We start from the raw sequence: 17,500 nt of genomic DNA on the forward strand, positions 1-17,500 counted from the left end.
TGGTTGAATTATGAGAGGCTTAAAACTGCATTTTTCTGAGCCTTGTTGACTTGGCATTAAATTTTACAAAGACTGTCCATGTTGAAATTGGTGTGTCTGCTTATGGCTTCTTTCTGCCAAACAGAACTGAGAACATCCACTTCTGTCTGGTGTTTTCTGGTTGGTTGTTTCTGACGGCTCTAGTAAGTGAAAGATGAAGTGGAAAGGGAAACATAATTTGTAATTATTTTTTTTATCCTCATCAGCACTACTACAAAGTTGCCTTCATCCTTACCTTATCTCTAGATTTTTGTAGTTCGAAACTACTGTGGAAAGAGAACATCTACTTCCTTCATTCATCGAAAAAAATGAATCTGCTGTTAGTATTTTTTTCCCCATGCAGGCATTGTGGAACATACAAAACCAACTTTCTTCCACTTGCTGACATATGTTAGCCTTTAATTCTCCATTTATACGCCAACAGAAAGAACCTGAGTCCTCCAACTCGGAAAAGAAAGAGTAGTGTTAGATTTGAGCTCTTCGGAGCTGAGATTCCCTTGCTCTTGGGTTATGAGGAGATGTGACTTGGACCAGATGGAGCTGAATTAGTTCTCCAGTGTTTGCTCATACCCAGCCATGAAGGATCCCTCAGGAAAGAGATGGGGAACTGCTTAAATGAAGAATCCCTTCAGGCTCAGTTAGAGCAGTGTGGAGTGCTAGTGCTGCAACACATTTGAAAACCCAGGTGCACGTTGGCTTCAGAGCAGTGTGGAGTGCTAGTGCTGCAACACATTTGAAAACCCAGGTGCACGTTGGCTTAAAATTGACTTGTCTCTGCTATCAGAATTTGAATTTTAGATGTTTTAATCAAACCATCTCCAGCCTGCTGTCTTGGCTTCTTCTCACAGTTTCCTTGGCCATTGAGTGTGATGTCTTTGAAGAACAGTCTTTCATCCTCTTCTGACAGATTTCTTTGACTGATGCTACTGTCTTGGCTTCTTCTCACAGTTTCCTTGGCCATTGAGTGTGATGTCTTTGAAGAACAGTCTTTCATCCTCTTCTGACAGATTTCTTTGACTGCTGCGATATGTGTCCCTGTTGTCTGAGGAAGCCCACGTTCATCTGTTTTACTCTATATTGACTGTTAAGACTTGCACGTAACACAAGTGGTATTAGAGGCTTCAAAATTTTCTGCTGAGGAAGGCTACAAGTTCTGGAAGCAAAAAGCAGGAACCTCTGAACTGGGATTGCCAGAACTGAATCCTGACTGTCCTCTCCTGCTTCCTTTCCTTTGAGAAGTGAGAGATAGATGCTTCTCTTTTGAGATGGGAAACCCTTTCTGGTGGCTCAAGAGAAAAATCTTTTTGTATTATTTCATAAGCTGCCTCATTTTGAGTTGAATCTCTTACACTCATGATTTTAAAGAGCGGTCTCTGAAAGGAACAGTTACCTCCTGCAGAGACTGTTGATGTGGATAGTGGTTTCTGGGACTGCCAGACTACAGTTATCTTGATCCCATTCCACTGGCTTTAAGAATTCATCATTGCATTTGATGGAAAAATAAACCTATTCCTGGCAACCGCAGAGCTGTTGCTAGCAGATCTGTAGAAATCTTTAGCCTCTGACAAGAAAAGCTTATCGGAGTGGTATCTGAAGTGTTATCTAGAGCTGATGGATTATTATTATTTCTTTTTTTCCTCCCATGGCTCTGGAGTCACTGCTTGACTCTGAAGTCAGGACGTGGGTAATTGTGTGGGAACACTGCTTTGAGTCCCCGCTGGTGTAGCTGGACCTCTGCACTGTCAGAGGGAGTTCAGCAGTAGCCAGAACAGTTGAATTGCACAGTCCATATCTACATTTCTTTCTTTCTTTTCTTGCCCTCTTGGTAATAATCCTGTGATTGTGCTCCACTGAGACTCCGTAGTTGAGGGGGAACTGGAGTAACAGTTGTGTGCTCACTGGGGGTGTGCTCACCCCCAGTGCTGGGCACCAGGATGGGGAGGAGACTGTGAACACCTTATGTACATTCAAAAAGCCCAAAACACTTATGTGTTGAAGTGATAAGCCTTCTGTTCATCTGGTGTGAATGTTCATGCAGGCTGCTTGCTTTGAAGAACTTGGTCTTGCTGACTGTGTAGCTTTGGAGTTAGTTTATGGGCTGAAGTGAACAGGGGTGAGGTGCTGTGACTTGGGTGGGAGTTACAGAATGGCTTTAATAAAACAGGCTTTTTTTGTGTGAGCTGGACAGGATGTGACCCTGGGCTGTTCTAAGGGATTGTAGCAACTTTGGCCTGGTGAAAATTGCTTTCTCTGCTTTTGGTGAGACCTTTTATTTTTGCGGTTATGTATGGAACCAATGATTTCTTAAAAGTTGCTGTTCTTTTTGATTTGTGTAGGACACCTGATGATCTCTCAAGGCAAATTGTGGCCCTGCAGCAGAGGGAGATCGTGCTGAAAGAGCAGAACTCCACCATCACCAACAGGTAAGTGATACCGAAGTGTCTCGCTACCAGCATCCACTGCTATATTAAAGCATATATAAAGAAGACAGACTGCAGCCCCAGAGGATGGCTTTTTAGATTTCCCTGCTGCTCTGTGGAACCTTCTATGCTATCACTGTCTTTCCTGTGTTGATGAAGAGCTTTTTGCTTACTTAAATCCTTGCAGGAAGGAAAAGATGAAGAACTGTGGGAGGATGCGATGAAGAGTTTATCCAGGCTCAGTTTATGTGCTAAAGTGTTTGAAAGGGGAAGGAAGCTGCTTTCCCCAACCATTTGACTTGGAAAGGGAATACCACAGCAAACTGCAGTAGTCATCTGGGTATGGGGAGGGATTAAGAGCCCTGAGAACTGTGATTTGACTGCTTGGAGGACCAGTTTGTATAGATGGTGGTGGAAAAGGATGTTTTGGTGGCGAAGTACTGCTACGCTTTGGGAGGAGCAGTCTGTTCATGGAGTGAGACGTATATTTGAAACTAGAGGGTGTTTAAGCCTTTGCCCTGGTGTGGGAGTGAATAAGGGAAATGAATTTCTCTGCCAGAGCTTAACTTTTCAGACAACATTGGTTACACACAGCATTTCTTAACATGCCTCTGTAGCGTGGCAGAAAACACTTCTCATCTCAGTGCACATATTCTTGCTTCTCACCCTGTTTCTTTCCTCACATTAGGAAACATTGTCTGTTCTTGTTAAAAAAACCCAATACTTCTCTCTTTCAAAAAGGCCCTTGGCCTGGTTGCATTGCCAAGGTGTTAGCTGACTTCTCTAAGCAAGAGAAGTGTGGAGAATTTCAGCCTTTGGTGTAAAGATGGTGAGTGTAAAGCAGTCAAACGCTGTGTCATGGAGCCCTGGACAAGCACTCTCTGTTTGTCTCAGGCTGCATTTGCTGATGTGTCTCCTGAGGGATGGGGGAGATTTTGGTTCAGGAGATGATGGTGTTCTGGGCTCCGCCTTCAGGATTCAAGCTGGTTGTTAAAAGCTTGGTGTGGGCTGCTCTTAATGAAACCGTTTAGTCAGTTGTAAAATTGTTAGCCAAGTGTCAATTCCCCGGAGTGCAGGCGGCCAAATTGTTCTGTGGTTTTTGCTAAGAAGTTCAAAAGGGAGGGAAAATATCTCAGCAATATAAAGAATACATTTCATATATTAAAAATAAACCAATCAAACCCACAATTGATCAAATGATCAAATAAAAGAACAATGGTAATGTTTGAGTTATTGATTTTTTTTTTTTTCAGGCTGCTTCTCTCAGCCTGTCAGAGAAATGCTTTTCTAAATTTATTACTGGCCACAGGGAATCATCTGTTGAAAAAGCAGCTTTTGGGTAGTGCCTATTCATGCTGGATGTAATTGTGCCAATTTAGTTTAAAAGTAAAAACATGATTAAGATTACTTTTTGATTTCAAGTGAAATGGGCTGTAAAGCTGCCTAAATTAAAATTCTAACGTTTTCTTGATGCAATGCTGTGTGTCATTTCCAAAACGGATAATTTTGGCTTTCTTCTGTCACATACCTTATTCTGTCTTAAAATGTAGGCAATGAGATACATTTTTAAAAACCTTTCATTACAGATGATTTGAAAGTTCCCAGGAGAAGATCTTGAGTTTTTGGAAATAAAACCTTGTTAAGGAAGCAAACCTAATTTTCTCTTTTCCCTGAATGACATCCAGATTTAGCTGATGGTCTTCTCTTTTATTTATTTCATAATTGTGTTCGGAATGGTCTGTGCATTAGAGTAACTTAATATGTGACCGTGACTCCCTCTAGTGATTGAGCCCAGCACTTATTCTACTTTCTATTGTGTTTTTCAGCTACAAGTTCTTTTAGTTGAAATGTCTTCAGTACCAATAGTGCTATGTTTGGTTTATAGTTGGTGGATGTGTGAGTATAGAGCAGTGTGCAGTACAAAGACATAAGAATTTTTGCCTACCCTGAGAAGCTTTGATTAATTTTCTCCATTAAAATTAATGATGCCTAAGAAAACATCATCAGAAGTTGTCATTTGAACTTATTTTTTTGGCAACGACGTGGAGAATCGCAGGTAGCCCTGGCTTCCTTGTTGCTAGAGTGGAAAAATTCAGTTTAGCAGAAGAGGTTTGAGAGTGGTGTTGGAGATGGGGATGTGACCCTCTTCCCTAAATGGCTGACGCTTTGTGGGGTGAGTGGATGTTTGGTTGTCTCTGAGCTTTAAGCACAGGCAGGAGAGTGCCTGGAAGGGTTTTTCTCCAGCTGATGATTCTTCCTCTCAGTCTTCACACTGCAGTCTCCTTACTGTTTGTTATTCCCAGGGATGGTACCTTTCCCACACTGTTTAGTGACTGTGATAGACACTTGCCAGCTTCTATTTGCCTCACAACCTGACAAATAGTCCCCAGTTTCTCTTCTCAAGAGGAGCTGCTCGGTAGCCAAGCAGGAGTTAATCGCTAATGTAGCGGAATATGAGCAGGATTGACTTCAGGAAACAAACCAGGCGTGGAAAAGGTATCACAAGGGGACGATTTGCTGTGTAAGGTCCCATCCATTTCTGTAAAACTGGAGACAGATCTGTCTCAACTGCTTCTTAGTGTCCCTTAGATGATCCAGAATGGAGAATTATGGTACACAAACACACTGGTAACAACATTTTCCAAATGGCATATGGCTTCCCTAAACAGACTGTATTTATTTTGTCTCATTCTTCCATTCTTGAACTGCTCCTGTTTATTACTGTATATTTTTTTTGTTTGTTTTTAGAGCCACTGTTTGTTATTAAAAAGGCAATATATGTCATCACACCACAAAAAGGCTACATCCCTACAAATCATCCTTTGCCTCGATGTTCAGGGATCTGAAGCACAATCTGTGTTTGGCGTAACCCGCGCAATTGCCAGTGTCTCAAGGCCTCCCAGGGATCAACTGCTGATGCATTTGATGATGCATCTCCCAGGGATCACATTTGCCATATCGCTCAGATTGGGTGTTTTTAAGACACAGAGCCACAGGACTGCATTTTCTGAACAGTGGGTTTAAATCAATTTCTTTTACCGGTGATTGCTTACACGTTGGAGTTGTGTGGGCTCCCTTGGAGCTGGCTGCTTCTGCTGGGGAGGAAAACCTTTCTGCAGTGCCAGTGTGGGGAGAGAGGAGGGGGTCACTCATACTGAACACATCACCGGCAACTCTCTTCCCTTCCCAACAGCAGGATCTCTGAGTAAAGGCACTGAAAGTGCCGTTAATAGCGAGTGATGGAATCTCACAGCTCTTCTGGAGTGTGTTACTCCAAGTTGTGTAAATAGAGTAAATTATACTTTCAGCAGTAACAGCGGGAAGTAGCGTGGAGCTCTCTAACTGCAGAACAAAGATAACAATCCAAAGGTTTAAAAGCTCAAAAGAAGATTGCTTAGGGCCACTTTGATAGCATGAAGTGTATGTGCTCTGCTGTTCCGGAAAAGGTAATGGAAGGTGTTTTATTAGTGGGTCATTTTAACCATGCAGCCATCCTTAGTTTACACACGTTTTCCCCCTGGAGTGTGAATGCTACAGGCGTGGGATGTTGAACTGTACTTTTTCAGCAAGAGTTGATGGTTGTAGCTTGTAATATGTTAAGTCAGCCAAGCTGTTTATAAGCTTTTTTTCTTATGGAAAAATGATGTAGTCGTTACTCTTTTTTTTTTTTGAAGTGAGAAAAGCTGTATATTTATTTTTCTAGGATCCAATCTGCATATTTGACGTCTCTGGAGAGATTTCCTAAAACAATCCTGGCAGAGCATTCTAGAATTTGAAATGTAGGGGAAAACTTCCCTTCTAATCAGTGTTGTCCTCTGGCACTGCTTACAGTTTGATCTTTGCTTCAGTTCTGAAAGACAGGCTATGAAAATACTTTTTTTTTTTTTTTTTTGCTTACTTGTGGTCCCTCCCAAAGTGATCATTTCTTTCATACTTTTGCTCTAGTTGTCTAAGTGTAATATTGACTTTGGACCGTTGAGATATCTTGTAGGAAGTCAAATACAAGGAAACACATACTGAGGAGGATGAAGGACACAAAGGGAAACAGAAGAGGAGTAAATCTTTGGTTGTGGGGTTGGGATCCTGGAGCTGACGGCTTATTTTCATCCCCTTGTGTCAGAAACCCAGCCATGTGTTTTGACATATAGTTTCATATGTGAAAAGGGATACATAGAATAATATTTTCCTTCTCCAAGTGCTCATAGAGTTGTGTTAAGACACATGGTTGTTTACCACCTTTATTCATATAAATCTCATAAAGCTGATTTACCCAAACAACCTGCTGTCTGTGTTAGCACTTAAAAATGAAATAACCTAAACCATTGAAGGTTGGGGAATGGAGATTGCAAACTGAACAGAAAATGCTTTTGAGTTGGGCAGCAGGGATTTTTTTTTAAAAATAAATAAAACAATGACTGAGTGATGATAAGCTCAGAACTGTCCATCTCTGTAAGTGCTGTTAGCTCAGAAGTGTGTCGTAAATCTATTGCCCATCTCCTCTTTTCCTTGGATGTCCCAAGGAGTGTCAGTCACAAATATAAATAGAGCCCTTCAGACTCCTTCCCCTAATCTTCTGGAAAGTTGGACAGAAGTTTAATTACAGTGAAATGTCTTTTATCTGACAGAGGGAGAAGTGCTAGCTTTTTGATAGGCTTTATGAGTTATTTTGTGATCAAAAGAAGCACTTAATGTCTAATATAGGACAAGGTAGGAATCTTTTTTTCTTCTCTTGTTCATCTATATGGCACATTGTGCCTTGATTTATATGTGGAGCTGTGTGTGTACCTAATACCAGACAAATGTTTATTCACGCTGCTTCAGGGCAATATTAACTGCTGACAGGTTCTGCATTCATTTATGGAGTAATATTATGAAGAAATGACTAGTAGCTATTGCTTTTTCTTTGCTCCAAAATGGATCTTTCATGCATTTTTATACCAGAAGGTGGTTGATAGTGTCCCATTAAGTGACCTATCTACTGTCTCCCGATAAACATATTCAACTAGTAATCTTCTAGAGCAACATCTGGTTATTCGTGGCTCTAATTCAGTAGATATAAAGTTTTTCCAATGTTTATTCTATTGTATAGTTAATCCCTAGCAGAAATAGGAAGGAAAAAAAATAATATAGCCAAGACATTGACTTCTGCTTCTAATTCTAAAACCATGGGTTCTTGCCCAGACCTTTGCTTTTCATGATTGTGCCATTTTCAGTCTGATTTCCTGAGGAAGTGAGGCTTATTGCTGTGCTTTGTGTGTGTATGGAGAGGAGATTGTGCCCACCCTCCACTTCTGAACTTGCTTGTTGTGTTCTGTCAAGTTTGACAGCTGGCAGAGGTCTTCAAAATGATAAATTCCAGCAAATGGAAGGAAAACAGATCTCCAGCTCCACGAGATACATCCTGTTGGTGCAGCTGGGCTTGAGTCAATATTCACCTTTGGAGAAAGAAATCCATAGGAAACCAGGCAACTTTTGGTTTTTGAAGCTTATGGAACTGGGCTCTTTTCTGTTTGAAAGGAAATACAGAGGAAAAAGCTTAAAGAACAGCCTACGGGGGACAGACACAGCTGTAATTGTACCATCTCTTCTGCCTGGAGCTCTGTGGAAACTGCATAGTGCAAAACCAGTAAAAATATTAGTTTCTTACATTATATTTGACTGTTCTTCTTGGAGAATATTGAAGTAGAATCTCCGGAATCCCTCTGATCGCTTTTAATGATTAAAAAAAATGGTATAAGCTATTTAACTCTGATCTTAAATTTTTCTTGTTCCAGGATTGACCCTTGTTGTTCCTCCTTGTCCCTGATGTTTACGTAGCATTTTATTGCTAGAACAAGCAGTAGCTTTGATTTGTTAGTGCTCTGGAGATGCTGATTCAGCATTCCCTTGGGCGTCCAAGTAGGAGTGTGTATTATTAAGCAGAAAAAGGTGTAAAAATAATCAGTTAATTTGATAGGAAACATAGACTGATCTTGATGAGGCGTTGCACAGCAGACACTCTGTGTTTCCACATGGAGCTGCATTCTAGAAGTCATGGAAGGAGAGGGCTGGTATTTCTTCTATACGTGGCTTGCATCTGCACTATAAATATTTTGCTTCCGTGAGACTAAAATTTCTAAAAATCCTAGATGAAATAGATGTATGCTAATACTGGTCTAGAGTTCTCGGAAACTAGGATGAATATTTAGAATTACTGAAGTAATTTGAAGCCGAAACTTATTATCTCTTTTCATTATTCGTAGTCTTTCCTTTTTAGCAGAGAGATGCTACGATCAAATTAATGATTTACGTGAGGCTGATGAGCCAAAGGACGAGTGTCCCACATCCATATTAATTTGTGTTATGAATACAAAGGGAGAAATTATAATCTCAGCTCTGCAGTAGGCAGCAGAACAAAAATACTCTACTTTGAAACCAGTACTATTATGTAAAATGTTGAATTCAGCCCGTCGCCAAGCTTTGGGTAGAGCTCTGGGAATTGCAGTGATTGAAGATTTCCAGTGCTTGGGGAATTTGTCTCTTATTGCCTCTGCAATGGGGCATTAAGCCTTGGAAAACTTTATAGGAGTTGGAAATGTGGAAGGCCTTTCAGTTGGGTAGTATCTTTCCAATCAGTGTTGAAGCCATAGGGATGGTCCTGTGGATGAGGCAGAAGAAGGTGGCCTGGGAAGTCTGGACTCAGGGGCTGGAGAAGCTTTGTGTTTGCTCAGTGCAGGGACAGGAGTTCCTTAGATTCTCAGATACGGATCCAGGAGACCACATGGATGAGAACAAACCCCTCTGCTCCATACACCCTCTCTAGTCTGCACCTAATTATTTTTAAGACAAATAAAATACATTAATTCCTATCAATTTGTACCTGTTAAGATGTTATTCCCTTCTCCTCCAAAAGCCACAACACACATTTGTTTCTTTTTATATAGTACCTTAAAATTCAATATGTACCTGTTAAAATGTTTTTATTCCCTTCTCCCCCAAAAGCCACGATACGGATTTGTTTCTTTTTATATAGTACCTTAAAATCTTAGCACTGGCCGTGGCTCTTCAACTGTTCCTTTGAAGTTTGTCGTCAACAGTCAAATAATGTTGTTTATAACTGTTTTGACTCTTAATTCACAATGCTAGAACTGCACTAGAGCTTTCTTGAGCCAGATTGGTGGCAGAATGAATTTCTGTCTATTTTGTAATAACAGGGGTATCGGAAACTGGGAATTCTTGCAAAGTATTTCAGGGTAGAGAGCTCTGGGGAGAGCAGGGCCAGCCAGAGTGTGCAGAGGTGTTTTACCAGGGTGACTGTGAGTTCTGGAGGATTTTGTGACTGCTGGGGAGTGGAGTCAGTTCAAATACTGCACAGAGTAGGGTCAGCTCTGAAAAACAGCTTGTCGTGGCTGGGATGTCTCAATCCGTTGGTCATACCTGCACGTAAACTTTGTTTGGCTCTGGCTAATTGTTTAACAATTTCTCATCTGGATCAGTTCTGCCTCGTAACTTCCTCAGCCTCCTCTTATTGCTATTTTCATTATGTATTTTCATTTTAATATTCTCCACATCTGCTCGTATGCACATGTGAACCTATAGACCGTGGTGCAGTAGTGTCAATGGAGGAAATACTGTGAGTATATAGCTGTTTGGGGGTGGGGGGGGCATTTTTACTTCTAAATATTTTCTTAATGCCAAAGTTTTATCATCTATACAAAAGGCATGCTGCTCAAAAAGTTTAATCAAAACGGAAAAAGTAAGCTGCCTTGTCTTTTTTCGCTGTGTAAGGAAAAACATGTCATAAATTGCAGTCAGCTCCCCCTCCCCCCCCAAAAAAAAGCAGCTTTCTTTTGCTGCTCTGAAAGTTAAATGACTAATGTGCATAATTTATTTGAGCATCTGTGCTAAAAACTTGCATACCAAGTTTTAGTTCAATGTGATCAACAATGGCGAAAATTAGGATTTATCATGGAAATGCTGACGGATGTGAACATGTGTAGGCTAAACCGGTGCCTGACAAACCTTCTTATTGTGCAATGTTAATGGTGAAATACAGCTTTTTTTTTTTTATTTTCCGCCGTAATTGCATGTGTTGTGTCCCTCCCCCCCCCTCCTTGTCTGCTTAATTTTCTCCTTTTCAAATTTGGTGGGTTTTAGCTGCACTTCCTATTTGGATTCCTGCTTTTTCTGCAAAGAGTCTGCAGAAAACCTCCAAAGTTGTCTTGTGTCTAAGGGTAAGATTGCCCGTGCTTTCGGGGTGGCGACGGGAGGATGATGATGATGATGATGATGATGATGATGGCATCCTCCTGTTGCTCTGCAGTACCAGCCTGGGAACAGAAGATGGTGCCGGCAGCCTTGGCTGCTGCTCTGCCTTCCCTCCCCTCCTCCTCCTCCTCCTCCTCTTGCACAGCCAGGGGTGCTGTCACCAGGATTATAAATTCTGGAGCCAATTAGCTAAAAAACGGTACAAGTGAAAGGAAAGAAAGGCAAAAGCTGCCGAGTATTTTGATGGGAATGTGCCCGTCTCACAAACCCTTCCTGCGGAGAGCTCGGATGTCGCCTTTCTGGGAAGCATCCGATGCTTTTGAGGCATCTGGTTCAGGCAGGAGGAGTTGGTTTGGAAGAGAGAAGCCCAAGGAAACAAGGCAAGGCCTCCTTAGGAAATTGTGCTGATAATACCAGGTTTTCTCTTAAACCTTGGAAAGATCCCGAGGGTGTGTTTGTGCCTTGGCAGTGTTTCTTCCTCTCCCTATCCTTGTCCACCAGATTTGTTGTTGAAGCAAATTTCTTGAAAATATATATATATTTTTTAAATTCTCAGACTGATTGCTTAGTTCTTGCATGGGTGTTACAGAGGAAAAATGTGTTTAAAGTCCTCTCTCTGTCTCTTTTTGGCCAGGACTGGGTGTGTTTTTGGACAACAGGGGTGTAGCCCTGTGCTGTTGCTCAGAAGAAATTCTGACTTTTCTCAGTGCAGGAACCAAGTGCAGAAATTCTTTTGCAGGAACGTGTCGCTCCTTGGGAAAGGTGATGGGGTAGAGCTGGAGATGGGTTCAGGAGGAGTCATTGGCAACTGGTCCAGTTATTTTGTTGCTGGTGACTCCAGGTATGTTTTTTATTCCGGCCATACAAGGAAAAACTGGTAGGATCTGACATTCCAAGGCCCCTTGGGGCTGGGTGCTTGGTCAGAAGGCTCAGGCGTCGTGCTCTGATCGAGTTCAGAATGCTGTTCTAGCAAAATGTAGTTTCCTTTCTGTCATATTTTATGTATGGACTAAATATTTTCAATATTTAAAACCAATGTTCACATATTTATAAGTTTTAAAATACGTTCTCACTGTTAAGAGATGGAAATCAGTAAAAAATAGACAACAAACCCACAGGAAAATCCCAACAAACAACCCACAACAAATCCCTTAAGCTTCCCTTGTATTCAAGCAACAAAGATCAAATTCTTATGAGTGAAATAACTAGTGAAGAGGCTTTCTGTTTCTCAGCCAGGAAAAGCTTTTGAAATATTTATGGAAATAAACCAAAATGTGTCCCTTTCTGGCTGTACAAATATGGGCTTATCAGATGTAGCCTATGGCAGTGGCAGCACGTGGAGTCCAAGGTATCTATTACTAATAAAAGAGAGTATATGCTTTAAGAAAACACGGTGAGATTTTTTTTATTTATTTTTTAATGGGACTCTACTGACAAAGTATCACATATCCATGAGTTATCCTAATGAAAAAAAATCCCTCTTCTTGCACCTTGTTTTGGAGGTAAAAATTGTCACCAAGGCGAGCACTAATCGACTCAATAAATTGTATTATTTACGTTGATGCACCTTTTTTCTACTTAAAGAGCAAGACTGAAGTTGCTCTGCAGCCCTTTCTCTTGTGGCTGGGAGCACGGAGCGGTGCTGCTTGTGTCCCCTCCAGCCAGGAGAACCCCAATCCTGTGCCACCAAGGTAGTTGTGATTGTGACAAGGGTTGTCTGGTTGTGTCATGCTCTCAGTTAATAGGGGGAACAGCATCATATGGGTCTTAGGCTTTGGTTTTCACCCTACAGATCTAGCAGTGGTGTGAGAGTCGGGGCTTGTTGAGGTCAGAGTGGGTTTTGATGGTTCAGAGGAGACTCAGCAAAGCTGGGTTTGCAGGAGAAGCACCACCTTTCATTAGGATGAGGAGACAGACGTGCGTTTGGGCACGCGGCCAGCGCTCACATCTGATAGAGAAGCAAAAAGCCTTCAAGCCAAACGCGGGTTGAGAACAATTGCTGGGAGTTTAACTTTATTAATCAATGAGACAATTTGAGAGAGAAGGTCATGGGCACGTGTGGCATCAGCCGGAGGAGATGAAAGGGGCTGTCGGTGTCTGCGAGAGAGAGACTTGGCCTGGATCGTTCTGCTGCATCACCAGGGTTTGGATACTTTGATAAGGGAAACAATTAGTCAGATGAACTTCCTCCATACAGAAGGAAGCAGATACACAGCGTGTGTCTCAGATGAACTTCCTCCGGACAGAAGGAAGCAGATACACAGCGTGTGTCACATTTTTCCTGGAGCCATTCACCAGTAAATAAACACAATACATGTGTTTTGCTGACTCAGCACTGGTGTGGCAGGCTTGCAAGTAAGGAGCTACAACTTCAGTTTTTATCTTAACCAAAAATATTATTTTCTACACCATCAATACAATCATTTTATCATATTGTTTGGGTTATCTCCCTGGGTGCTCGGCTGCAGCAGCAGGTCAGAACCTGCCCTTACAATGACTGTTGAATGAGTTTTGCTTCATTTGTCCCAATGTTTTCCAGGATGGAGCGTGTTTCCAGAGCCACGGTGTTTCTGTAGAAACCGAGTGGGGTTTGGTGTTCGTGGCAAAATCTGCTGTCAGTTTTGAGTAACCATTTGGACTTAATGTGGCTTGTTTCTTTGGTTTTTATTTTTTTATATATATATAGCCCACCCTTGGTGTTATATTTAATAACAATGATTAAATATATTTAATAACAATGCTGTTACCTGGTACCCTTACGTGTAATATAGATCACAGCCATGGGGCATAAGTCTCCAACTCACTGATTTGAGAATAACATACTATCTTTTAACAGTGTCTTTGTCAGATTTATTTTTTTTCTTTCCTGATTACATCCAAAGAGGCAGAAAAAAAGTGCTGATAATAAGAACTGTGATTCTAAAGACCCAAGCAACAGTAAGATGACTTGGGGTGAAGTGGTGCCTAAAAATACTTGATGTTTTTAAGCTAATTACATTTTATATCGCCAAAGATGTTTTGGAAACCTTTCATTTGCACGGGTTGCAGATGTCTCCAAAGAAATGCCTTTATGCAGAGAGAAAATGCATTCCAGGTGCCTCCTCAGATCCAGGGTGCAGATCTGCTGTCCCTGGAACGTGCCCTTTTCCAGAAGAACCTCGTAACGTGCTCGTCCTGAGCTGCAGGGATTGCTTTGCCCAGCAGAGGAGAGGAGCACCCGGGCTGTGCCATCTCACAAGGATGCTGCTTGAACGTGAGGGTTCTGTGTATAAACAGCGACACGGGGACATTCTTGAACTGACAGAAGAAGTTTTCATTAATACTTAAAGGCAGAGGAAACTTGAAATTCATTCCACCTCCCTTGGGAAATTTGCGGCTCAGTGGCAAACTTGTGAATGATGAAATAGGGACCTTGTTTCAAAGGTACCTGCCAAGTTGAAGGCAGAAATTCCTCAGCTTTTGCAAGCTTTTAATTTTGTCTTGAAGTTGTTATTTCACCTCTTCCCTGAATTAATGCTGAAGGTCTTGAACTGAATACAGGAGAGTGAAGCTGGGTGAAATTTTAGTAGTTTCTCTTTTCCCATCCCCTGGAGACCGTTGTCTAATTCTTGCAGGGGAACTGAGCGAGGGAGGGAAGGGTTTTTGCAGCTCCCGTGGCTGATGTGGCTGTCATTGAGGCTGACAGAAGTTACAGTGTCCTTCTCCTTGTAAACCCAGCTGTCCTGGTCAGACACCCTCAGACTTCATTGCTTTTGATGTTTTAAAAATAGAGTGGCATCTTTTCTTGACGTGTACAGACTTCAAAGAAGTTCCTCGTGTCCTTAAGGAACTGAATCAAGCCAAGCAGTCGGTGTAGATGCCACCAGGTTTGATCAGTTTTTAATTCCCTTTTTTCCACAGCACTTTTCAAAGAGTAACTTCCTTCTCTAGTTACCTTTCTTCAAAGAAGTAGAAGACCATGATTGTCTCTGCTACAAGATATTAAGCCACATCCTAGAAACATGCCCTGTTTATAGTAGTGCTTTGGGACTTGGGGATTTGAATCCCAAAAGAAGAGGTCTTTTATTAACCATGTCTCCAAATGCAAAGCTTTGTTGTAGCCGAGGTAGTTACTGAAGTAAGGCTGGCTGTGTCCTATGCGGTTCCTTCTCCAGGGTTCAAAAAATAAACCAATTGTTCTAACCACCCATCTGAATCCCCACCTGTCCTTAAAATAACAACAAAAAAGGTGTTGTGTTTCTATTTAAAAGAGAAAAGAATTGGAGACATCATGAAATCTGTGACACTCTGCCGATTGGTACAGAAGTAACAGACACTCTGTTACTGGTCCAGAAGCTATTTACATATTCTCATACTGGGATTTGTACCATTATGTGTCCATCACTGGGTCAGCAGAAGCTCATGTGGTGGTTGGGGCCCGTGTGGAGCTTTCCCAAAGTGTGGTTCATCCCACTTGGCAATTCCTAAAGCTTTTCCCTATGCCCCAAACACATTTTTCAAATTCTACTTAATATAAACATGTTATAAAACCAGACAATTTTTGTTTTGCTTTAAGCATCTTCGTATTGCGTTCATTAAACAGCATCCTATAAAGGAACCTGTGGGAACCCTCTCAAGGAGAGGAAGAAGCTGGTGGTGTTTGGTGGCTCTGGGACAGAGTATTATGTGGAGGGACCCTGCCTTGGTCTCCTGAAGGAGTGACAGAGGGACAGGACCAGTTGGGAAAACAGCTTTGTTTTGGCAAGAGTTTGTTATGACAGTCAAAGTTCTGCTTCAGCCTGAATTTGCTGCTTTGCCTTACTTGTTGTAACGGTGTGTCTGAAGTGAATGAGAGAGCAGGGAAGGTAGAAAGAAATAGAGCAATCTAAAAATCCTATGTTCCATCTTCTGCAGGAAAAAAAGGGGTGGAGTGTAAAGGGAAGGCAGAAAGTACGTCATGACTGCAAACCCACCCGCAGCTGAGCAAAGCCACGTAGGAGAGATGAGTAAATCATCAATATTTCAGATCACCACTTTTATAAACAAATTTTAGAAAGCGAGAATGAAAACCTGAGGAAACAATGCAGGAGAGCGAGTCTGTGTGTGTTCATGTCCCTTGAGCCCCTGGCAGGCAGGAGAAAAGGTTGTTTGAATTTTAAATTGATTTAAATTCCTTTTGATTTTGCAGTCCGTGCCTGTTCCGTGTATATTGTCCCTGGAAAGTGAGCAGAAGCTGTTTAAGACTCCCTTATTTTTATGCTTGGCTAATTTTATTGTCCCTCCTGTATTTTCTAGCTGTAAATGTTGCAGACTTTATTACATTTAAACTGGTTTTAATATAGTAGGTCATAAAAATCTAAGCAACGAGAGGTAGTGTCCACTGCAGTGATGTTTTTAGCACAGGGAGGATGTGTGCAAGTCACTGAAAGGCTTAAACTGAAACTCTTGGATCATCTGCTTAGTGAAGACAGTTCAGAAATAATAAAAAAACCCCAAACCTGTCACAGCTGACAATGAATTTCATTGTTAAAAAAAATTCCTCCTTTTCCTTTCATCTGAGGAGCCGGTTTACGCTTTGAGGCATCAATCCAAATGTGAGGAGAGGAGGGAGGCTCTGTTTCCTTCCCTTTCATAAAAGGGTTCAGCAAGTTATTATATATATAGCTTTATAGTGTGCATTATATATAGCTATTGTAGGGAATAGCTGAGACCCTTCATTGCTGACTGCTCATTTTTAACCAAGAGCTATGAATGGACCCGTCTTTCTAACTTCTGTGCTACGAGAGGTGCATGCACATACTGCTGCTGTGCCTGCAAGCCCCAAGCCCTCAGCAAGGAGGGTTTGCTTTTGGAATTTGAGCCAGATGCTGAAAAAACCTTTGGAAGCTTGTTCATGCCTTCCTCCCTGGCTTCTTGAGCAAGGGCCCTTCTAGGGAAGGAGTGAGCAAACTATCTCTGTGGTCCAGGGGTTCTCTGCCCACCCTGGGGCTGGGTTACAAATGGAGAGATGAGGAGTCTTCCAGTTTTTCTATTAATTGCATCTAATCTTTCTGCAACTCACTAATCTTCAAAAATGTGATTTTTTTACATTTGCTTTCAGGAGGTCAATTACTCCTGCTGCATTTTATAGCTAAATGAGGGATTGGAGCGATAAGTCAAGGCATAAGGGTTTTAAGGTGAAAGAGGAGAGACTGAGATCTCAGGAAGAACTTGTTTGCTGTGATGGTGGTGAGACCCTGGTCCAGGTTGCCCAGAGAAGCTGTGGCTGCCCCATCCCTGGAGGGGTTCACGGGCAGGTTGGATGGGGCTTGGAGCAACCTGGTCTGGTGGGAGGTGTCCCTGCCCAGGGCAGGGGGGTTGGAACTCGATGACTTTTAAGGTCCCTTCCAACTCTAATGTCTCTGTGATTTCTTGAACATAGAATCACGTTAAATTATTTTAATAATTGCTTTATTGCATCCATTGAATCATTCTGGGAGCCAACGCAGATTTGTTTTGGAGTGTGCAAAGCAGGTATCCCATCGCTCGTTCAGCTCTGTCTGCATCAAAACAAACACCTGAATGGCTAACCTTTTCCTTCTTTCAAACCCGCAGTATCTTCCCACTGCTCCTTGATGTCTACAGCAAAAAAAAATATAGAAAAAGAAAATTAGGAAGCCATGACCGTGTGCGTTCCTGTGTAAATTCTGCATCATGTTCCATTTGAATTCTTGTACCTTTAACTGTTTTTCTGAAGATAATGGGAAGGAAAATGCACCCAATTTTCTGCTCTTTAAAACCTCAAAATTTTTCTGTTCTAAAAGCTTACAGCTTTT

The 17,500-nt window shown here is 41.8% G+C and overlaps 1 protein-coding gene across 1 annotated transcript in view; it reads left to right on the forward strand.

The window, feature by feature from the left end:
* MAD1L1 (MAD1 mitotic arrest deficient-like 1 (yeast)) overlaps window positions 1–17,500 on the forward strand; it is a 412,943-nt gene that overhangs the window by 36,100 nt on the left and 359,343 nt on the right. Inside the window, exon 10 of the mRNA XM_014946202.1 lies at window positions 2,376–2,462. Within this exon, the coding sequence (XP_014801688.1) occupies window positions 2,376–2,462 (87 nt within the window). The remainder of the gene's footprint in view (window positions 1–2,375; window positions 2,463–17,500) is intronic.

Source organism: Calidris pugnax, unplaced genomic scaffold (genome assembly GCF_001431845.1).
Source record: "Calidris pugnax isolate Ruff unplaced genomic scaffold, ASM143184v1 scaffold123, whole genome shotgun sequence".
NCBI classification, from domain to species: domain Eukaryota; kingdom Metazoa; phylum Chordata; class Aves; order Charadriiformes; family Scolopacidae; genus Calidris; species Calidris pugnax.